The 23,615-nt window shown below is 36.3% G+C and overlaps 3 protein-coding genes and 1 long non-coding RNA gene across 10 annotated transcripts; 2 read left to right on the top strand and 2 right to left on the bottom strand.

Moving 5' to 3' along the window:
• Nucleotides 1-124: 124 nt before the first annotated feature.
• LOC103997982 (uncharacterized) lies at nucleotides 125-11,415 on the top strand. Of its 3 annotated transcripts, none has more exons than XR_010479419.1 (4): nucleotides 125-691; nucleotides 9,959-10,027; nucleotides 10,285-10,767; nucleotides 10,890-11,415. It is a non-coding gene; the product is annotated as an uncharacterized LOC103997982 (long non-coding RNA). The 3 variants fall into 3 exon arrangements; XR_010479418.1 differs by lacking the exon at nucleotides 125-691 and adding an exon at nucleotides 5,670-7,714; XR_010479417.1 differs by lacking the exon at nucleotides 125-691 and having other exon boundaries at nucleotides 5,670-10,027.
• Nucleotides 11,416-11,932: 517 nt separating this feature from the next.
• Nucleotides 11,933-13,074, top strand: LOC135593136 (transcription factor bHLH30-like). 2 transcript variants are annotated; one of them, XM_065082965.1, is made up of 2 exons: nucleotides 11,933-12,267; nucleotides 12,354-13,074. In XM_065082965.1, the coding sequence occupies exon 2, from the start codon at nucleotides 12,391-12,393 to the stop codon at nucleotides 13,072-13,074; it is 684 nt and encodes a 227-aa protein (XP_064939037.1). In that variant the 5' UTR covers nucleotides 11,933-12,267; nucleotides 12,354-12,390. The 2 variants fall into 2 exon arrangements, with proteins under 2 accessions (XP_064939037.1, XP_064939036.1); XM_065082964.1 differs by having other exon boundaries at nucleotides 11,942-12,546; nucleotides 12,634-13,074.
• LOC103997980 (beta carbonic anhydrase 5, chloroplastic-like) lies at nucleotides 13,044-17,526 on the bottom strand. Of its 2 annotated transcripts, XR_010479416.1 has the most exons (10): nucleotides 17,286-17,526; nucleotides 17,127-17,194; nucleotides 15,733-15,864; nucleotides 15,604-15,652; nucleotides 15,140-15,253; nucleotides 14,980-15,033; nucleotides 14,777-14,859; nucleotides 14,579-14,684; nucleotides 13,389-13,658; nucleotides 13,044-13,169 (listed from the first exon to the last, which is right to left on the bottom strand). XR_010479416.1 is itself a non-coding variant. In XM_009419335.3 (9 exons), the coding sequence occupies exons 1-9, from the start codon at nucleotides 17,385-17,387 to the stop codon at nucleotides 13,461-13,463; spliced, it is 906 nt and encodes a 301-aa protein (XP_009417610.2). In that variant the 5' UTR covers nucleotides 17,388-17,526; the 3' UTR covers nucleotides 13,264-13,460. The 2 variants fall into 2 exon arrangements, 1 of the variants encoding a protein (XP_009417610.2); XM_009419335.3 differs by lacking the exon at nucleotides 13,044-13,169 and having other exon boundaries at nucleotides 13,264-13,658.
• A 370-nt stretch (nucleotides 17,527-17,896) lies between these two features.
• On the bottom strand, nucleotides 17,897-23,378 carry LOC135593135 (uncharacterized). 3 transcript variants are annotated; one of them, XM_065082963.1, is made up of 6 exons: nucleotides 23,079-23,378; nucleotides 22,486-22,527; nucleotides 22,284-22,399; nucleotides 21,856-21,961; nucleotides 21,675-21,728; nucleotides 17,897-18,095 (listed from the first exon to the last, which is right to left on the bottom strand). In XM_065082963.1, the coding sequence occupies exons 1-6, from the start codon at nucleotides 23,346-23,348 to the stop codon at nucleotides 18,084-18,086; spliced, it is 600 nt and encodes a 199-aa protein (XP_064939035.1). In that variant the 5' UTR covers nucleotides 23,349-23,378; the 3' UTR covers nucleotides 17,897-18,083. The 3 variants fall into 3 exon arrangements, with proteins under 3 accessions (XP_064939035.1, XP_064939033.1, XP_064939034.1); XM_065082961.1 differs by lacking the exon at nucleotides 17,897-18,095 and adding an exon at nucleotides 18,382-18,828; XM_065082962.1 differs by lacking the exon at nucleotides 17,897-18,095 and adding an exon at nucleotides 18,835-21,469.
• Nucleotides 23,379-23,615: the final 237 nt, after the last annotated feature.

The following is a 23,615-nucleotide window of genomic DNA, read 5'->3' as shown; positions in this document are numbered from 1 at the left end:
TACGTCAAATTAATTTGTATTAATTCTAGATGTAATTTTTCATGTTTTTCTCATTTATGCTGCATATCTAAACGAAATTAAATACTAAAACAAATGTAAAAGGAAATATAGGAACACGGTGTGACACAAGGACGGTGGGGTCCTGGGCTCAGTGACCCACACCATGCCCTCTTACAGTAAGGATGGGACGCACAACAGGGATGATGTGGTCTCGGGTTCAACGGACCCACGCCATACCCTCTTGCGGGTAAGGACGGGACCCAACACGAGGACGCTGGGTCTCCCAGTTGAAAAGACTGAAATGACCCTCCGTTGAAAGTGTTTCCGTTGGAGTTCTAGCGATGAACACTGACGGCCGTCGCGGATGCCGGGAGGGGGCGGCGCGGTGGCTGGAGCATCGCTATGTGGATCCCGTGCCTCATCCGAAGCGGAAACCAGGCCATCGTCTTCGCCGACATCATCTTCGCCTCTCCCAGTTGAAAAGACTGAAATGACCCTCCCTTGAAAGTGTTTCCGTTGGAGTTCAAGCGATGAACACTGACGGCCGTCGCGGATGCCGGGAGAGGGGGCGGCGCGGTGGCTGGAGCATCGCTATGTGGATCCCGTGCCTCATCCGTAGCGGAAACCAGGCCATCGTCTTCGCCGACATCATCTTCGCCTCTTGGCGTCGCGCCAACAACCACGTTGACTGGTACGCTGTACTCAAACTCGATCTCTCTTCCTCCGCCGGCCGCCATCCACGTTGAGGAAGAATGTCATGCTGTCATAAACCAAGTCGACGGGTTGTTAGGGAGCCAAGGCAAGTCGATTGGTGATCAATAACAATTCCGGGCCGGAAGCTGTAAGTAGGTAAAGAGGTAGTTTCAAATGTCGAACTAGACTGGTAATGAGATATTGGAAATTAGTGCTTTGATGTGGATCAAATTTACTCTCGTCAAAGTGTTAAAAGATATAGATGTGAAGAAAGAGAGTGATCTGCAATCATTTCTCAAATAGTAATAATAGGATATTATTAACCAATACCAAACGAAATAAAAGAAGAAAAATTAAAAATTAAAAGAAAAAATTATATTGAACTAAAAATAATATTTATAAGATCTTAAATACTCTTTAACTTAGAGCTCTAAATAAATTTATACACATAAATGTCATTTATTTATAGGTATATAATAACAATTTAAATCAAGAGATTATTATCTTTAAAATTTTATCTAATTTATTTATTTAAAAGATAAAAGATAAAAATTTTAGAATCTTCCGAAAGGTAATAGTTTAAATCTTAATGCTATGATAGATTTTTTAGAATTTTTTGCATGGATTAGCATCGGAGAGGTTTGATCCTGAACTCATCGATGGATAAAACTCTAATTGTTAAAATTTATCAGTCTCGTTTACTTCTGTTTTAGTTGATAATGTTATATTAGATGATCCTATCTAATTAGATAAGATATATTATAAAAATGATTGGATTCTGATTACAGTTATCGACTAATAAAAAAAAAAGTTCAATCATGATAGGATTCCTCAGGAGATTGATGAGAGGGACTCTCCTAATTACTTATTCTATACCCTCTACAAATCAGCATCGCTATAGCTTTTGGATCCGACGATTATGCACTTGTAAATCAAATAAAAGTTCAATATAATGAGAGGTACACATTATAAATTTAGATATATTGTTATTTGATTTCAGATTTTGGTATTAAAATTTTTCGCATAACAGAAGTATAAGGATGGTCTTTATACTTACAATTGGTATCAGAGTCATATTTATGAAATCAAATACTTTAGATCTATTTGTTAACTCTTTTTGCTAGCGTATGATGCATAAACGATTTATCTATATTACCAATCTGTTTTTTTCTATCCAAGTTGTCTTATCGCCTACTTGCGGGCGATGTGAGATTCCTCGTGCTTGATCGATGGACCACTATTAATAGCTTACTATCAACAATAGTATTATTGAGGGCAACGACCTTCGGTGGTTGCCAACCTAATTGCACACAATAGTTGCATACCCAATACAAGCACTATGGGGTGTGACAGCCCTACGGTAGTTGCGCAGCATTATTGTGTGCAACAGTTGTAGTAGCACCATTGCACGTGGTGGTTGCGCTGTGCAGTGTCACTACGTACAACGACTACATAGCGTCGTTACATACGGTAACTGTGCTTGCTAGCCACGGTCGATATTAACTGGACGCTAAAGGTCATGGTTTCCAATGGCTACGCAGCAAGATATGCAAGCATAGTTGTGCGCCGCAACGATCGTGGAGGGTACTAATCGATGCATGTGCACAGCCACGTGATTGACGATGCACCGCAAAGGCATTCCACCTATAAGGAATGCGGCGACAAACCGGAATGACCAACAAGGTTGTCAATTGATCGTCTGAGGTCATCGGTCGACCGTGTGACAACAACCGCCCCACCACAGGCGATGGGCTGCACGTAATCTATTGATGACGGGCGGTGCATGCACGACAATTGTTGACTCACGCGTGTGGGCATGGTGGAATGCGCAACGACTACGATGATTGTAAGGGTGGTTGGCATTATGGTTTCTTAAAAAATTATAGTTTTACTCTTGTAAATTTATTTAATTCTAATTTATATCCTTTTGATAATTTTATCCTTCAAAAATCAAAAGTTTTCTTTATATATCCTAAGTAAAAACTATAGTTTTACTTTTTAGAAATTAAAATTTTTTAACTCATGACTTCAATTATAGAATTGATTAATTTATTTTATTTTAATTAAATATTTTGATTTGACTTGATCATTATTGCATTTTAATTACTTAACTAGATTTAGATTCGATCAATTAAGTTTTGATTGAATTAGGAGAGAAGTCAAATTTAAAATAATTTTTTATTTTTATCAGCTTTAATCCTAATGAGCTAATCAAGCAAATGGTCGACGTAAATTTATATTTATCATGGAAACCAAAAGAGAATGAAATGTGGTACTAATAATTTAATAACTATCTTTGTAGCTTCAGAATGTTTCAGTTTATGTTCCTACCTATTCTAGATATACCAAGAGAGATGTATGGTCTAATAAGGCTACTATGAAATATTTACTCATAGGTAGGGCAAGCTCTTCTATTTTGCATGGTTTCTCTTTGCTATATGGTTCATTTGGGGGCTTCAAGAAATAGTGAATGGTCTTATCAATGCATAAATGTATAACTCCCCAAGAATTTCATCATCATTATAAGAAATTATCTTTAAGTGAAAGTGATAGTAACGTTTAGAAATGATTCATTTGATAGATCTTGAGGATGTATATTATGTTCTTATAATTCTAGAAATTTAAGTTCATTATTTGGAATTATCAGGATATATATTTTTTATGGTTGTAAACTCAATAAAAGTTAAAATTTTGAATTCTATATAATAGTTTATACAAAATTAATGTGAATCTTAAGTTTATAATGATCATCTAATCAAATATTGGAATGAAACTTAGTTTCATGAGCTCCTTAAGATTATATATACTTATATCTATGGGTCACTTCATATTTCCTATTTCAGTGAAGAGAGATATTTTATCACCTTTAAAAAGTATCTATTAAAATATGACTATCTAAGGTCTTAAGCTATTGACACCTTTAGGTGTATATAAATAAAGTCGAGAAATAATTAGATAGAAAAGTTAAAAATTATTAGATCTAACATGGGTGATAAATTTTATTAGATTTCTAAAAAAAAGGATATTTGTGCTCGGTATGTTTTATCAAATGTGTCACGGTAGAATAAGATTACTGAAAGGCGAAATCATACTATTATGGGAGCTTGATAAGTTATTCTTTTATATTAGAAATAATGTGAGGAGAACCTTTAAGGACATTTATGTATATCTTAAATAAGATTCCTAATAAGTCAATTATATCAATTTTTTTGAGTTATGGAATGGTAGAAAACTCAACTTGAGATATTTATATATTTAGGATTATTTTGAGAGATAATGCTTTTCGAATTCACATGAAAAGAAATTAGATTCAATGACTATTTATAGATATTTTATTAGTTATCTAGAAAAAATAAAAGGGTATAGATTTTATTACTCTAATTATAGTACGAGGATAGTTGAATTAAGATACCCAAAAAATAACAAATTAGTGGGATAAAAAATCTCAAAAAAATTAATTTTTGATATAGAGGAGATAAATGTTGATACTCCTTTATCATTTTATATTCAAGAGATTATTGTTCCTCAAATCACTAAATGATTTGATAAAGGTGAACAATAAACTCCCACGTAATATTGATATCGTTGTTAATAAACTTATAAAATAATCACAATCGATAGTCTTAAGAATATCTGAAAGGTAAAGAAGACATCATTTCTAATTATTATGTGATTTATCTATAAAAATTAGATTATGATATAGAAATCAAAATGATCCTTCATTATTTTCACAAGTCATGAAAAATAATGATTCTAAAAAATGATATAATATAATAAAAGAAGAGTTAACATTAATGGGCTAAAATGGTATTTGAGAACTCGTTGAATTAACTAATAACTATAAAAGAGTCTATTACATAAATATGACTCAAAGACAATATCGAATGATATAACAACTAGACTTATGATCAAAGATTTTACTCATAAAGAATGCATCAACTATAATAAGATAATTTATTTAATTTTTTAAATAAATTCGTTAAGAATTATCATGATATTAGTGATTTATTATAATTTTGAGTTACATCATTTGAATGTGAAAATAAGTTTTCTAAATGAGGATCTAGATTTATATGGGATAACCTAAATAATTCATAAACAAAATAAAATAAATATAAAATTTGATATATAAATTTAAAAAATCCATTTATGATCTTAAACAAGCCTTTAGATAATGGTATATAAAGTTTCTTGATATCATTATTCTCTTTAGATGTAAGAAAAATACTGTTAATCAACATCTATATTTAAAGATCAGTAAGAGTAAGTTTATTATATTAGTCTTATATATGAATAATATTTTATTTGTTAGTAGTGATCTTGGTTTATTGTATTGAACTAAGAAATTTCTCAACAAGAATTTTAAGATGATTGATATGAATGATATTTTATATTATTAATATTGAGATATTCAAGGATAGATATTAAGAATTGTTAGGACTATTAGAAAAGATATATTAACCAAATTTTGGAAATGTTTAATATACAACTTTGTTCAACAAATAATAAAAGTAAAATTTTAGTTAAAACAAATATTTTAAAAATTACTTAAAAAAATCAGATAAAAAAATTATTTTTATATATGTATAGTTGAAAGTTTATTATATGCTTAAGCCTATGCTACATCAGATATCAATTTTATAATTAAAATATTAGATAGATATTAAAATTACTTAGGAATGAAAAAACTAAAAAATATAAAAAAAAGTAATAAGATATTTGGAAGGGACGAATAATTATATACTCACATATATATAATTAATTCAACTTGAAATAATGATATTTTTTAGGTGTTGAATCTGTAAATTATCTCAATAACAGAAAGTCCATTATATATATATATATATATATATATATATATATATATATATATATATATATATATATATATATATATATCAAATCGAGAGATAATTTATAGAGAAAATTATAAAAATAATATATTATTATATTATTAATAAAAGAAGCTGATTTTATGGTATGCTTTGAGATCACTAATCAAGCTTTATAATTGTAAAATTTTATCTCAAGGCTTGGTGTGGTTAGACTTAATTATTAAGTCGCTAAGGATACTTTATGATATATCATAATAGTTTTCTTTTCTAAGAATTGTAAGTATTATTGTAGCTCTATGCATTATAGTATAAAGTACTTGATAGTTAAAGACAAAGAGTTCAAAAATAATTAATGTCAATTAAGGATTTGAGTTCTACTATATTGATTGTTGATTCGTTCATTTAGGACTTACAATCTAAAGTGTTTGAAAGAATATATTCTTGCAATTGGGTTTGTGAGCAACCCATAAAAGATATGGTGATACATGAGTGGACATTATAATTGATATTCTTATTTACATAACTAAAGTTATTTGTTTCTACTATCATATTTATATTTATATATATACATATTATGGTTAAATGTGCTAATAGGATTATTTTGATAAGATAAATTACATGTGTTATTTTAGACTATATTAGGAAGAGTCAATAGTGTTATAGTACATAGAAGGAAGTATAACATTGATGATATGCAATTACTATGACTCGTATTGATAGTCGAACTTAATGTGATATTATGTTTATTGGACTTATTGGTCTGTTTTATAAAATTTATATATACGTGTAATTAGGTAAGATATATTATGAATATAATTGAATTGTTATCAGCAATAGAAAAGAAGTCCAAGTATAATAGGATTCCTCAAGAGATAACCTTGATAAGAGGGACTCTCCTAATTACTTATATTAAATTATCTACTCTCGCCTATAGATAGACAAGACCTACTAAAGACTAAAAATACAATACATGGATATGTGGACACACAGATAAGATGAGACAGAGATATGTGACATTATAGAGAGATTACAAATCTTCTCTCATCTTCTCTTAATCACATGAACCAATCATTGAGAGATTATAGATCTTCTCTCATCTCCCCTTTATCTTTGATTCATCGTATATAGCGGTCATGTGAAGGATAAGAAGAGAGAAGAACGCGAGTCTAGTTCTCCTTACAAATTAGCTTTGCTATATCTTTCGGATCTAATGACGTTGCACCGTAGAACAGATAAAAGCTTCATGAATGACATTGTAAGGTACACGTCATAAGTTTGATCTATTGTTATATGATTTCAGAATTTTAACATTAAAATTTTTTATATAATAATGACATCATGATGATTTTTATGCTCACAGATAAATCTAGCATCAAATCCAAAGTTTGGTTAGTAACCTGTGTTGTAGGAACAGATTAATACTTGAATTGGTGTTATTTCTTGTCTAAAATGTCGCTGGACATCATTTAAATTTTAGATCTTTCTGCATATATGCATTTTGATATATTTTACTCTCTTTTTGCTTTCTTATTAGAGGTATCTGATTAAATATGCTGATTTAACTCTGCTGCAGTGTATATCTTTGTTAGAATAAGCAAAATTGTTTTAACTATAAAGCGTTCAACTTGTCTGCCACTCATGATTATTGAACAATCTCCTTTTCTGGATGTTAATGTTAGCTATAAGCAATAATAAGATTGTTGTTTTGTCTTGTTACTTTACCTACACAAACATGCAGGGGATGAGATTGATCTGTTTTTCAGTTTGCTGCTACATTTATTTTTTTTCGATTTATTATATACTTGCTGGATCATGTTGCATCAGTTGCCATTAAAATTTTTGGTATTTCGCCAGTTAGTAATATTAAATTGTGGGTGCTGTTTTAGGAGCTTGTCTTCTCTTTGTTCAACTGAATTTTAAGGTATTTGTATATGTTTATTAGTGTAGTTGTCCAAAGTCTGGATGAATGTACACCGAGGATGGAAATACTGATGCATCATAATCTATACTCTGATGATCAATTGCTGATGTAGAATGGAGTGAGAAAGTCAAGTTTTATCATATTGATGGTTGACTTCAATGAGACATTGTTGAAGCTTCTTTCTATGCGAGCTTGCTTCCTAGTCAGGCTTTTTTGAGCTGTATCTTCTCTATGGAATGTGGGCTTTTCTAGACCACATCAATGAGTAAGTACTAGCAGCACAGTGAAGTGTTACTATTATTTTGCCAAGCCAACTAGAAAATGAGAGAAATATTTTCTTTTTAACAGCAGAATTAGGTGAATTGCTGTAAAAAAAAACGAAAATGATCTCACATGAATGAGTGTCTCAGAATTCAGATTCAAAAAAATACAGCAGGAAAGACAGCAGTCTTCTATCTGAGAGAATGATATAAGACCAGAAATTGTTGGAACAGAAGATAGAAACCTCTCAGAAAGAATGTCAACTACTTTGTGAACACCCTAATGCATTTCATAAACTTTCTTTAAGTGAATCGAGGGTAGAAGTAAATATAGTCGATGGATCTTATGGTCTTAATTAAGTGCTAAAGGAATGCATATAAGTATCCTTTGACTAATATCCACAGATCGCTTATCTTTTGCGTCGAGTTATTCGCCCCTAACATTTGATATAATGTCCTTAACAAATATATCCTGGATCGAAGAAATTTTATTCACTTTCAATTCATCTTAATGCTTACACTGACAGATAAAATATGAATTCAAAGGGACATCATCAGTAAAATCCTGTTCATCAATTAAATTTTCAGGTAACAGAGATGGAGGCCCTAAGGTTGATTCTTCTGTGTTTTAGTTATCATGTCTGTCTATTTGAGGTCCCATGTGTTTGGCTTCCGGCCAGTCCATATCTGAGAATCTTTAAATCATTATTTTGATAAAATCCCTATCTTATTAATCAGCTCAAGTGTTTCAAGGAATTAGCAGTTGTTCAAATATAAAAATTTAATGTCAACAGTGACTGTGTAACTAAATATTTTATTGGCTCAATATTTTTTCATCATTAAATTCACTGATATCTTTAGGCATGAGGCAGATTCCTTTAGTGTCAACAGTGACTGGACTACTTTGTGAATACCCTAATGCATTTCATAAACTTTCTTTAAGTAAATCGAGAGTAGAAGTAAATATAGTTGATGGATCTTATGGTCTTAATTAAGTGCTAAAGGAATGCATATAAGTATACTTTGACTGATATCCACAGATCGCTTATCTTTTGCGTCGAGTTATTCGCTCCTAACATTTGATATAATGTACGTAGCAAATATATCCTGGATCGAAGAAATTTTATTCACTTTCAATTCATCTTAGTGCTTACCAAGGTTCGCAATACCGTACTGTACCAGTATTTCGACCTGGGCTCGGTACCGGTACGGTACGGTATACCGAGCGGTACACCCATGTGTACCGAGCGATACACCTAGGTGTGTCGAGTACTGTAGCATTGCTACAGTGCTACTGTGCACTCGGACCGGTAAGAGACGGTCCGCGTACCGACAACCTATCGGACTGGTACGTACCGCCCGTATCGGGCGGTACGGTTCGTACGACAGACCCTGGTGCTTACACTGACAGATAAAATATGAATTTACAGGGACATCATCAGTAAAATCCCGTTCATCAATTAAATTTTCAAGTTGATTTTCCTGTGTTTTAGTTATCTTGTCTGTCTATTTGAGGTTCCATGTGTTTAGCTTCCTGCCAGTCCATATCCGAGAATATTAAATCATTATTTTGATAAAATCCCTATCTTATTAATCAGCTCAAGTGTTTAAAGGAATTGGCAGTTGTTCAAATATAAAAATTTAGAGTGTCAACAGTGACTGTGGAACCAAATATTTTATTGGCTCAATATTTTTTCATCATTAAAGTCACTGATATCTTTTGGCATGAGGCAGATTCCTCAGATGTAAGGCATTCAACTTTTCTTTTCTGCATTGGCATAATTAGTCATCTCATACTGCAATTGAACATTTTTCTCTTAGATGATGTTGAGGCAGCTCCTACGTCTAACCTGATATACTCTTGAACCTTAGGAATTCATTATATTTTCTTGTTATGGGTATTAGATCATCTTCATAAAAATAATCTCTTCCTCGAATTGCTCGATGGGGACTTATACATGAATACCGTATAAATTTCCTAATCACCGATATAGGAATTAAATTTCTCTCTGTTTAAATAATAGCAAAAGATGATCTGCATTTTCTTCAGAAGGTTTAGATGATGACCCTTAAAGCTCAATGATTCCATGTACTGTTCCACAGAAAGACATATGTGTAAATTATTCTGTTGGATAGGTGCATTTAGTTAAAACTCTGGATCATTGTTACATTAGATATTTATATTATTTTCTTCTACATCTTGCTTGCTCTGTAACCTCAGTAAAATCCTTAATTTTTTTCTCATGCAGGTTGTCTTGCTGAATATTTTTAGGCTCTCCAAAGCTGGAGCAGAGCCATGATTAGGAGGGCCACAAGAGGTATAGACTTTACTGTAAGGGTAAGAGGGTATGAGACAATGTTTTTTAACATAACCATGAAGTTTACATCTGTCTTACTGGAAAAAGTTGGTTTCTCTTACAAAAAGATGCAGCAGAAACAGATATTACTTAATGTTTATTGTTGCCTAAGCAGCCAAAGATGAGTATTATGCTGATTTGTAGATGGAGACTATGATGTTAGTCTGGTCAAATATGGATTTGATTTCTCTTCCAATAGCATTCTGTGGTTTTTGCAGTATAACATATATAAGTGATGCTTCAAGTTTTCCAAGAGTCAGGATGGATCCACTCTTTGAGAAGATAAAGTGGAAGCAAAAAGGTAAAGTTCTGAGTGATATAATTCCATTGGATCATCTTGCTTCTTTTTATCCCTAGAAAGGCTTTCCTTCATATAATATCAGTTTCTTACAAGATTCCACAGGTCTTTGATGCTTCAAACATTACAACTCTCTAGGTCTGATCCTCTTTTTTTTTCTCTTAAAGATGCTTTGCCACAAAACCAAAGTGAACTTACCTTCTCTTGCTTCTCTGACCAATTCATAGCAAAGCAGAAAAGCTGCATTTATAGGGTTATCATCAGAGACCATGTTTTGACAGTTGCTGACATTTGATTGGCTGGCTCCTTGGTGATCCAAGCCAGGATTTTTCCATCCCCTCCTGTGCTGTACTGATGAGGAATTAAATTGCAATTAGGACAAGCATGAATGGAATGGAATGGAGTGAGTGAATGATGATTATTTTTTTCTTTCATCTTAACATCAGTCGAGCATCTGTAGAGATAGAGAACTTCCTTTTTATGGACATGTATGCATGACTCTTTTATCTTACTACTGTCTGTCAGATCATCTGCAGCTCCATTAGCGCAGGGGGGGAGAAGACTCAGAGGACCAAAACGGATCAAGAAATGGACATGGATGCGACTGTGGCTCATCATTCTCATCGATTCGAGGAACAGCTTAGGTGTTGGTCCCCGGGATCAGAAGTTGTTGCTGCATGTAACCCCAGGAAGAGACAAAAAGTGGCATTCAAAGCCCTCTCTGGGTATGTCATGGACGAATGGTCACCTTGGACTCTACGTTTGGTCCAAGAGAATACTATATCGGCGTTCGACTTTGAATTCCTTCCGACTATTGGCACCATCGAACTTTTCTGAGCACATCCAACCTCTACTCCATCCACTGCTCAAACCCTTTCAAAAGGAGCTGCGATCAAGTATGTTTTCTGGTGATCAGTCCTTCCTTTTGTCTTCACTAAATCTCCCTCTCCGTCATGCTGTTGAACTGTTGGCTAAGATTCATGACGTAAAATATATATGTATGTATATTGGTGATGAACTCTTCTATAACCTATTTTTTTGTGACCAAAGTTTTGATCTTTCATATCGTAAGGGAATAATCTTATTATGGGATCAAAATTGTATGCTAGAAATGTTTCAATATCTAGGAAGTGTTGTCATGTATGATGAGCGCAGGACAGTTCAAATATCTCATAGTAATATTTCACTTAAGTTTCTTTTTTTATGTGTTTAAAGTACTTCCTACCAAAAACATCCCACTTAAAATGTATAAACCAAATCATCCAATATATTATTAATCTCATGAAGCATTTGCCATACCGATTAGGGCATGCAATAATGTCATTCCTATTTAATTTAATGAGATCGAATACTTTGACCATTTCCTTTTTTTCTTCTATCTTTTTGGGCTTAAATAATAATAATAATAATAATCCTTTATTTATCCGTTACACACAATCATCACCGTGCGTAGACTTTCGTAGGTGCATGAGGACTTCTGGGCCCCACCACTGCGCCTCGTCGGGATTGGTCAAAAGGCTAAAAGACATATACATGATATTATCATATATAATATATTATATAGTGAGACACACTGCAGCGGCCGATACGCAGAAAACTTATCCGACCGGGTATCCCTAACTTTAGCGGGGCCCGCAGGGCTGCTGCTCCCACCGCCTCCGGCAATCCGACACCAGCAAAGTAGTGTCCCCGCATCCGCGTCGTCTTCGCCGTCACGCGCCGTCACCTCTCTCTTCCTTTGCCTCCCCCCACCGCTACTTCTACGTGGCTGGCGAAGAAAAAGGAGTCAAGCAAGCCAACAGTGGACGCCGCAGCCTCTCTATTTAACGCCGTCCGAGTCACCACCACCTTCCCACTGGTCGTCAGAGCAACGAGGAGAAGATTCACCTGAATCTTTCCTTTGGTTTGCACCCCATCTCTCCCATCTTTAATGCCTTCTTCAAATGCCTTGCATGCCTGTTATTCCCTAATGATTTGGCCGCCACGCAGCAGCAGCAGCGGTGGAGAGTTGGTGCGTGGTGTCGGAATGCAGCCTGTTGCGACCGGTGAGATGGTGCATGAGACGAGGACGGCGGGGGAGACGCGAGCCGTGCGGAGCCACAGCGAGGCGGAGCGGCGGCGGAGGCAGCGGATCAACGGCCACCTCGCCACTCTTAGGAGCCTGCTCCCCGCGGCCACCAGGGTAAGTTGCATGTGTGCGTTCGTGCATGCTTCTACTTGCTTCATGGAGTCGCGGTTTGACTGCTGGTTATGGAATGCGTGGGTGCAGTTGGATAAGGCGGCGCTGCTCGGGGAGGTGGTGAGGCAGGTGCGGGAGCTGAGGGTGAGGGTGGAGGAGGTGGCGGTGATGGTGCCCGGGGAGGGGGACGAGGTCGGGGTGGAGGAGGAGGAGGAGGGGGGAGGAGGAGGAGGAGGCAGGGGGAGGGTGGTCCGGGCGTGGGTGTGCTGCGCGGACCGGCCCGGTCTAATGGGGGAACTGAGCCGGGCGGTCCGCTCGGTCCGGGCGAGGGCGGTCCGGGCGGAGATGGTCACGGTAGGCGGGCGGACGCGGAGCCTACTGGAGTTGGAGGTCAGCGAGGCGGCGGAGAGAGGGGAGGGCCGGTCAGCGCTGCAGGCGGCGCTCTGGGCGGTGCTGCTCACGAACCGGACCGCTCCGGCCGAGAACTACAGTAAGCGGGCTCGCACGTCGACCCGGTTTAGCAAGACATAGTTTCCATATATTACGAAAATGTCCTTCACGTCTCCCTCCTGCTTCCCGTAAACACAGTACAATCTGTCGCTTTATGTTCGCTTCTTCCTCTTTTTCTGTTATTGTCAATCCCAATGTTATTGTCACATTAAAACAGGACAACATCTGAGAACACTCTAAACACTTCACCAGTATCAAACACATGAATCATCTCAAACAGTAGTTATATAGATGAATCACCCAACGTAAATGTCATATAGTTGAAATGAGCTAAAAATACAGCAGCTGAAGAGAGAGAGAGAGAGAGAGAGAGAGAGAGAGAGGGAGATAATTACCTCGAGGTACAACAAAGAGGAGGACATAGCAGCATACTCGTAAGCTCGATCCTGATGACCAGTAAAGGATTTTTAGGACCACAAGGCACGGTTTTTGATTGCATACTTACTGCCACCCTCTAATCCTTCTCGATACACAAGAGTCCATTTCTCGAAGGTGCAATCGATGAAGTCATAGTAGCCTCCGTGAAGAGAGAGTGTCCCTTCACTCACTCTTTTCTCGATCCATGGGTATGTTAGCAAGTTCAGCAGCGAGCCGTTAATCGATTCCTGCAATGAACAAGAGTGCTTAGTCAAGCATTCATTTAGGTAGCTTATTGCCCAAAAGATAATGTTGGTGAATGCTCTGAATTGGCTGCCATGTTCAATCATAAAGGAACAAAGTTTTTCCGAGAGTGATAAGTCCATATGGACAGCAAGATACTTTCGATAATTGCATAAATCAACTTTGCTTAACTTTCCAATCTTGGTGAAATCATACGAAAAGGAAGGTCCATGAAATATTGAAGATTTATTTATGGCAATGCTCGGAGGTCTTATTAGTAGAATAACAAGTTTTGGACTGCTTACACCAGTTATGCTCATATGGTGCCTCACATACTCATAGCTTGAAATAGAAATCCTATACGGCTTTAAACTACACATGCAAGCTCAAGTAGCTGTATCTTTGTGTAGTATTTACAAATAAAAACATTCATACATGATAGCTAGTGAGTACAAACAAGAAACTCTATGTTTTGGTGAAGAAAATTACTGGTGTGATCAAAATCTTAATTTCTTTCTAAATAGCAACAACATATTAAAGAACATTTGTGCAAACACTTCATACACAAGTGAACTGAGATTTGTTTCCAAATTTAGGTTTTACCGGCATCTGTAAATCCAAGTTCCATGTCGAAGATAATTCCAATGGAAAAGCATGCCCGTGCATACAGAAAAAAAAAAGCCAGTAAAAGAAAAGAGAGGCCAACAGAATCACACTCTTTGCTCACATCAGAATGATGCTTTTTTTTCTGACAGTAAACTATATAGAGCTGAATGAACAAGGCAGTTCCAAGTGTAGATGATTGTGGATGAGGTAAAGAGAATTTCTAATATGTAGCTTTGACAAGAGATAACTATACTGATTGAAACCTATAATGATAACAACCAATAATAGTTTCACCTTGTGAAAAGTGGAGCATGATTACCTTTTCACAATGTCTACATTGCATTTCGAAGCTCAAATTTCCAGCAGCAGCTTTTGTGCTTAATCTTGCACTCTTTCCAATAGAAACCCAATCTTTGATAAAGCTTCTGGATATATACACATCAATTTAGAAGAGTAAATTGGATATGAATGATCACAAAACTCAGAAATGCAATGTCAAAGTCTGATGCATGATTACCTTGAATTAGCATTGTCTTTCATACTCATTAGGGCCTGAATGCCTCCACAACGACTATGGCCAACAATTAAGATGTTTTCAACCTACAAGAACCAATGTGTTTGGCTAAAAAAAGTAGAACTAGCAACCGCATCAAAGACATGCAGTTTATGGGTACCCTGCAACATCAAATTAGGCATATCTGATTTATAAAATTTCCTTGCCTCAAGAGAGTTTACGGCAAACTCAAGTGCTGCACTAGTTTCTGAAGCCCCATGCTGCAAGAGGAATAGAATGGCCCTAAGAGATTGTGCAAAACAATGACAATTTTTTCCAGCTGGTGTGGACTAACTAGTGAGATGAAAAGCTATTTAAATTATATACCTGAAAAGGTGGAACTAGATTTGCCACATTCCTCACCGTAAATGATTCCCCAGGTTGAAATCCCAAGATGTTTGAAGGGCAGACCCTTGAGTCCGCACATGCAATTACCATGAACTGTTGATGAAACTATCAGTTGGTAAAATGTTGAATAATGTGAAAAAGGTATTGATTTGTGCTAAAAATGTTAAATAATGTAAAAAAAAAGGTAATGATTAATAACTTATAAGCTGACAGAAGAGCCCCAGAATGGACATATTATTTTAACAAGTGTATGGGAAAATGTCTAACAGAATTTTGTGACATAAGAGTACTAAAAAAGGCTAACATTTTAATATATGATCAAATGGGAAAAGAGAAATAAAAATAATGACAAAAAATAAATGGAAAGCAGAAGAAAAGAGAGTTCAATGTTCAAATAGAAGAGAAAAAAATTGTTAGAATTAAAATCCTGGTTGCCATATTACCTTGGGTGACTGCCGCTCGGCAAGATTTTGATAATCAACCAAGTTCTCCCTGTTTGTTTCATAACATTATTAATCGCACAAACCAACTTCTTAGCCTGAACAACTCAGACAATGCCAAATTCTACTTACACATAATTTTTCCTTTTGAATCTCTTGAATCTATATTCCAACTCTTGAAATGGATCTAAAACTTGACCCTCTTCTTCTCTAGTCAATCTGAAAGGCTCTTTTGAAGCTTTTCTTGCTGGAGTATGTTTTTCCCTGTAAATAAGATGCCTTTTATTCTCATATCCAGAGGATATGTTTCACATCAGCAAATTAAAACTATCAGGAAAGTACAGATCTGTTTTGTTCAGTAAAAAAACAGAACGGGAAAATGTCATTGTAATAGAACAATAAACATAATTTTGTTCACTGCTAAAAGAAATGAAGAATGCATTTCCCACATAGCTAACTAATTCCAGATGTTGTTGGTTAATATAAATGTGCAGTGTTGAAATTCAATGTGAAATAGTTTTCTGACTTGGGTTATGTGCAGCTGGTGGATATTAAGGTGGATAAATTTTCTTTACAAATCAAGCAAGTAGGTAGAGCTTCTGTTTACAATCTACCTTCAAGTGGAATTGTAACAATCTTCAAGTTGGCAAGACACTCATCAAGGAGGTATTTTAACTAATACCTTTGTTTTTTTTATTCTTAATTTTGTAAGGATAGGATTACATATGATTTATCATGATCCCAGTGAATAAGGAATGTGACAAGGTTAATTGTACATTATGTCATACATGGAAAAACTAAAAAGACAACATGTCCATTTTGGTGGTTGCCAAAAATGAGATGTGAGAAGAACATTTTTCTGGTTTGGTGAGACTGGGTGTATAAGGAGTCTTGGTTGGACACTCGGGTTCTATTCTTGTCCTTGTTTCTCTCTTCATGAAGAATGGGGTGATCTAATCCATGGATATAGGCATGATGTTGCCTAATATCATAATTTTAGTGTGTCCACTAATGTGCACATTTGTTCATCTGTGTGTGTGTGTGTGACAGTCCTAGTTTGATTTCTGAATGGTATTATGCCAATTTCCCAACAAATATATAACGGCAAGATCTCCTTTTTTTTCTTTACGAAGAAATCAAAACTCTCTCCTTTTTTAATTTTTATTTTTCAAGAATTCAAAAGTATCCTTTCTACCAATCAACATCTCAGAGAATGTTCTGAATCAAGGTCCATTCCAGATCCAATTACATTACGAAAAGAAAATAACAGATCATCACAAATACATGTAAGAACCAGTGTTTCTTGACCACCATGTCTAAACAAGAATGAGGTCCAGTGAAAATTACATAATGTTTATCCCAAGGTACCAGCAAATCCAACCAGCTTCTTTCTACCAATCAACATCTCAGATAATTTTCTGAATCAAAGTGTTCATTCCAGATCCAATTACATTACAAAAAGGAACTAACAGATCATCACCACTATAAAATACGAATTCAAACAACCAGTAAATTAGCTTACTTACTCAACGGATCCCCGAATTCTCAGGCGCGCATTGCTCGTTCGAACCAAATTCAGAGACGAATTGCCAATCTGAAGAGAACCTCACAAACAATCAAAACCAGAAACAGAAATGAAAACACGAAGAAAGAAAATATTGAAACAAAAGCCAGAAATTTCTCACCTTTGGTGGTTCCAAAGGCTTCCAGAAGAACTGGGAGGAAGCCTCCGCAGAGGAAGCGTCAAAGGCGGCGAAGCTGAGGGAAGAACGGAGAAGGGAAGCCATGGGAGGGGAAAACCGGCGCTAATAGGCCTTCGCGTTTTGAGGATCTCAACACCTGAGCTCAGGGAAGAAGGGCGGAGAACAAAAAGAGGAACCGATCGCGGCGGCAACGGAGGAAACAAGAGCCGCAAAAGACATACCGTTTTAAAAGATCTCATTGTGTTACCCGACTACGTCCGCATATTCTTCCTATGCGATCCCATATCTGCCGTCCCTGTCGTGCTTTGTATTAATCCCATCCGTTGGAGAAATCGCACCCAACTCGATGCATATATGGACGGCTGAGATACGCTGGACGAGTGCATCGGAGTGTGTAGAATGGCTCCCGCATAGAAACTCATATACGAGCAAGCCTAAGGCAGCATGTCCGCTGTTCGGATCTCGGTTGGGCGTTGGGAGCTTTAGAACCCAAGAGCAGTTGACCAGCTGTCTTAGCCGAGACATAACACGGGCGATCCTTCCACTATTAGTTTGACACATTAGGATCTCCAGTAAAAGGACCCCGCATCGTGGTATAGTGGCAAGACGGGATTGCACGAGAAACCTGCGCGTGCGTCATCCCGCGCTTCGCCGGTGCCAAGATAGTGGGAGTTACCATCACAAAATAATTCGTCGTCAAGTTCGAGGCGGGCCGCAATGTTCGCGGTCGAGGCGTTGACTACCGGTTGCTGACTTTTGTTTGTCCCGGCGGCCTCCTCGTCAGTCTTCTCCCTTGAACAAACAAACAGCCTGCTCTTAACCGTGATAAGAGTGATCAAAGAATTCTAAGCTTTTGATAATAATGCCACATTTATATTCAAGATATGTCATGCATTCATGAGAACGATGAAACTTGCACGCGAGCGAACAATGCATCACTAATACAAAGACAATTTGGAGAATCAACATGCTCGCTTAAATATCTAGCAAAAAACCAGTGAAGATGCAAGCAAGAAAGACGCCAACTAGTGACCTCAGAACAGAGGGTTGCCAGAATAGAAATTTCAGATACTATAAATGAAGAAGAAGAGATGCAGATGGTTCGGCGCATCATCTTTTCAAGAACAAGATTTGATTACATATGACAGTCAAAATATACAATTATCACCTATCTAACCCCAAGTGAGACATTTCCACCAAAGACAATAAGCAGAAATAATTAATGAACCTGCCAAAGATGCAGATTGAATTCGAAGAGATGATGCCAAAATTTCTGAAATGAAATCAACTAGGTGATCATTTGAGTAAATGATTCCATTAGCTCTGTAAAACATTATCTCTGTATATAAGATTATTGAAATATCTGTTAGCGTTTGTAAAATTCAATCTTTCGGCTGCAAGCGGAATTAATTGCATCCTCCAAGCTCTCCATTTTGTCATACTCTACTCTGAAGGTAACCATGGTCACACCGTCTTTACCGGTATCATAATCTTCTTTAATGTCCTCAGCTTGAAAATGTTGCAGCTGTAATAGACCATTTGAACAGGAAAGAGAAGGCTTAAAATACAACCTAAGACAATCCATTAACACTGGAGGGCACTGTGATATGGGGCACAGCCACACGGTATTTTAACAGTTACATCAATGTGGCATGTTTCAGTAATTCCAGTTACTTGAAAATAATAAATGACTGAGGATGCAAACCTCAATCTTTCCAACTGAAAGTCAAAACTAGAAGATTCCAAATCATCAATCAGCATCATTGATTCTCAAGTACAGCATTTACAAAGAAGTCCTAGAAATCAAACATTTTGCTATTTCACAACCATTTGCATGTTTATTAAATCAATAAAAGCAAATGGTGCAAGAAACAACCGAAACTAAAATATTTTCTAGGCTATTTCAAGAATCCAAACCATTATTATTGGTCAAAATGATCATAGATGCACGCTGATATTCATTCTATATTAATGGTCATAATTTGTTAATTATGTCAAGACATTGTGTATGACCCTATGCTACTAAAACTGATGATTTTCATGTATGTTTGGCATTCAGTTTAGAAATCTTCAAATTGCATGAATATTAACGTTTTTTAATATTCTTGGTCATGTTCAACAGTGCTAATAGTTGACTTGGAAACCCATGTTTTAAAACTAATTGGAAGGTCTGAAGCTTCAATCCTCCCAAAGGGAAAATAATCCAAGTCCATGAACACTTCAGTTAAGGTCAGTCACAGCAGTATCTTACAAAAAATAAGGTTATTAACAGTTATGAAGGCAGAGCTCCATGTATTCCATGAACATAACTAAAATGCAGAATTTTTCTCCATCTATCATGAAATATGAACTGGTGACAAGAAACATAAGTTTCTAAGAGCAAACATTTGTATGCAGGACTGTATGCAAATATCTACAAGTTATCCGGTTCTAAATCCACGTTGCCTAGATAAGAGACAATCATTACGGCTACATCTTTCATTAATGAACCTAGTCCATAGGATGACCAACACCAGTATGGCTTGGTTATAATTTGTTAAGCAAGCTTAGTCTGAATCTGCAGGAAGTACAATGCCATGCTTACGAGGTAATAGAAATAACAAGTTGAGCAACCTCAATATTTACTCAGATTTAATTAACACATTAAGAGAGTACTACGATGAAGTGGGGTAATTACAGATTACCCCCCGTAGTTACTTAGGATTAACATCTCGGTCCCCATACTTTAAAAAGTAGCATTAGGAACCCTACACTTACGTAAGTGAAACATTTAACCACAATTCTCCTTACGTCGTCAATTTCGTCGTGAATAGAAAGGGTAAAAAATAATTTTATAGAAACTTTTGCTTTCCTCCCCTGCAGACGATAGACCAATGGTGGTGTTCCAAACGAGATCCGGGCACCGTAAACCTTGCGATCCCCTAACGCCGCCGATGATCTACCGTCTATGAAGTTACTTTTTTACCCTTTTTATTCCTGTCGATATTGATAACGTGAGGATAATTGGGGTTAAATGTTTTACTTTCGTAAGTGTAGAGATCCAAATGCTACTTTTAAAGTACAGAGAGCGGAATACTAATCCTAGGTAACTATAGGGGGTAATCTGTAATTACCCCCGATGAAGTAAATGGATAAATGCTTCTATTTCATGGACTTGTTAAGTAATTGCATCCCTTTGACTAATTAAACATAAAAAAGGTCAAATGACTCCCAAAAAATTTTCTCTGCTTATATAATTTTTTGGAGATATATTTTGCAGCAAATATATTCAAACATAGTTTCCTGATATAAATTGATTAATTTGCTGTGCGTGTTTTGAATGTTCTTCATGCCCATCATTTACTAAATTTTCGTGATAATTTTTTTGGGGGGAGAATGACAGATCATCAATCAACATTACTTGCATATGAGTTGGGAGTTGATTATCAAAAGATGTTAGTCATACAGCGATTTTCAAAGGAAGCAATTCTCAACACAACCCAGCAACTTATCCCAAGTCAGCCAATTAGGTTGTCAGACTATGCTCACACAATTTCAGCAAAAGGTATATTCATGTATCCCAAAATCTAATTGCCATATTCAAACTATGGCTAATTTTGTACCTAAAATGTTAGTTATAAAATATACTTATAGGCCATACAGATAAAGCAAAATACAAAGCCTTAATTAATTTGATTCCAATATTACCTTATGTGATCTTAATTCATATATCAAGCATCATCTTCAAATTCTGATTTCTTTTATTTTCACAGATTTACTTAGACAGTGCAACAGGACCAAACAGGATGCTGTTATCCTCTTGGGTCTTCAATTCATATAACTGTGGTGGTTGCTACAGAATTACTTTGTTACAGAGTGGAATCTGATCATGTAGGTAGTTTTTAAACAAGACCATAAGGCATTTTGAGTTGGTGCATAAATCAATCAAATTAGCATAGTAAAACATATCCAGCTCAGTTTAACAGTCAAAGTGGGGAGTACCCATTTAGTTGTCACACTAACTTGCAGACACGTAGCTCTAGGATGTGACAAACTCTTGGGGAGGGAGGGAGAAAACACATCACTAGTAACTACAAGCATGACCTTTTTCACGTATCTGACAGACAAGTAAACCCATTTTACCAATGCCTCCCTTAGTTTGGATACTTGCATACATAAAAAATAACCTGAAACAAAATTGCATACACGCAATCATGGAAAATGCAGTCACAAGACACTAATAACAGGTAAATAAGCTAATTAATCTCAATATGTTGCATTCTATTTGACAATCTGGATTGTTTTGCCTAATGATATCACTATAGCATGCTATTTTATTCCATAACAAGGGGAATCTAAATAGAAAATTCAAAAAATCAGGTAGATAAAAACCTGATGGTACACTGTCCCCAACAACTCAAATGGAACCTCAATACCTATCGGGGCCTGAAATTAAGACAGATAAATAAATTGGCATGGGTTATAATCAGAACAAAAGACTTTGTCCAGTCAAAAAATAATCCAATTAAAGCAAAAGCAAAAAAAAAAGAGAGTTTAGGTAATAGAACATTACTTTTGGTTTCACGAGGCATGTTGTACCACCTTTGAGACACTCTGAAGCAACTCCTCCATAAGCCCTGACCAATCCTCCAGTTCCTAGTTTTATACCTCCAAAATACCTAGAAATAAATGTTCAAGCTAATCATGCAAAGACATATTTTTTATGATCACGAGTAGATAATATAAGCATGGATAAAATGGAATGTGATCATGAGATGTTTTTACAAGAACATCAGAGTCATATGCTTGATAGAACTCATAGGATAGGAATTTCCACATCAGAATTCAAATAAGATAGGTAACTTAAATTTAACAACAAATCATACATGCAAGTACAAATGAATTTTCAGTAGTCTGCACTATCAGTCGATTCAGCCTGCTCATCATGTTGGATGCAAAAGTCAATAGGAAACAAATTGACTCTTTACACAAAAGGAATACCTGATAACAACCACCATCACCATATCTAGTCCCGAAGAAACAATGGCAGAATACATTGGTTTTCCAGCTGTTCCAGATGGTTCGCCATCGTCATTGCTCCGATACTGGTCTCCAAGCTGCAGAACATGTCCAGTTACAAGCATAAGGAATTCATCATGAATAAAAGCTTCACTGGCAACAAAAGGGAGTGAACGACAGTCACCTTGTAGGCCCAGCAATTATGTGTGGCACGCGGATCTCGGACCTAAATTCACAATGATAACAAATGACCGATTAAAAAATGTGCATACAGCAATCAAAAACTTGTTGAATGTGGACAATAAAAATGGCAGCGCAGGTATAAGCATCACAAAACAAAATCTAACAGTGAGAAGGATAACTCCTGGTCCTACTGAAACAACACCGTGGTCGATAAATATCAAAGCATTTTGGCCATTTGAAGCATTTAGGACGCGAAACAACAAGACTTGTACGTTTAATTAAATAATTTCTCCATTTACATTTAATATCAAACCTTTCCCAGTAATCACAACTCTGCAAAGTACGATTGTTAAAAACAACAATATATATTTTTTCTAAACAAAACAACAATATATTACGATTAGACGATAGCACATAAAAAAATTGATTTTTTTTCTCGGCAGATCAAAAGAAAACTCAATGAATACGACTCGAACTGATCATTTTCCGTTGCAGGTAATTGACGGAAGAATAATCAAACCCTAATCGCTCCGCATGTGTCGGACTTCGATAAGTAGAATCGAACCTAGAAGAAGGGAGCGCAGAAGAGAGAACCTCGGAGAGGAAGGAATGGGCGGAGCGCTCGTCGGAGATGGGTGCGGCTACGGCGAGGAACTTGCTCTTCTTGATCTCGCGCTCGCAGCTCACGCGCTCCTTTAGAGTGGTGTACGGAGACGGCGCAGAAGACATCGCGCGGGCAGTAAGCCCTCCTCCTCCACCACCGCCGCCACTGCCGCAGCACGGCGTTCCAGCTTCCTGCGATCCCGACGCAGTTACGAGAAATGAAGGGAAACGGAGGCGGAGCGGTGATATTCTCACCGCCATCGGAGGATCCGACTTTAGAAAGAATTTGGTGGTGGGCGGAAGCGATAAATAACGGCCGTTACATTGATTTTATCTGTGGTGTGTAGTGGAGTTATAAATACTGTTATTATAATTTATAACGCCTTCTTCTTTTCAATTTTGATAGAAAAGGAGCCCAAAAGGTTCTCTCTATTAATTTGTAGAAAATTTACTATAATCATCAATAAAAATTATCATTAAACGTTGAAATATGATTTTGCTCAAACCATCATCACTATAATTGATTGA

This window comes from Musa acuminata, chromosome BXJ1-9 (assembly GCF_036884655.1).
Source record: "Musa acuminata AAA Group cultivar baxijiao chromosome BXJ1-9, Cavendish_Baxijiao_AAA, whole genome shotgun sequence".
Taxonomy (NCBI): domain Eukaryota; kingdom Viridiplantae; phylum Streptophyta; class Magnoliopsida; order Zingiberales; family Musaceae; genus Musa; species Musa acuminata.
The sequence above is the reverse complement of the archived record's forward strand: the minus strand, read 5'-3'. Positions and strand labels throughout refer to the sequence as shown.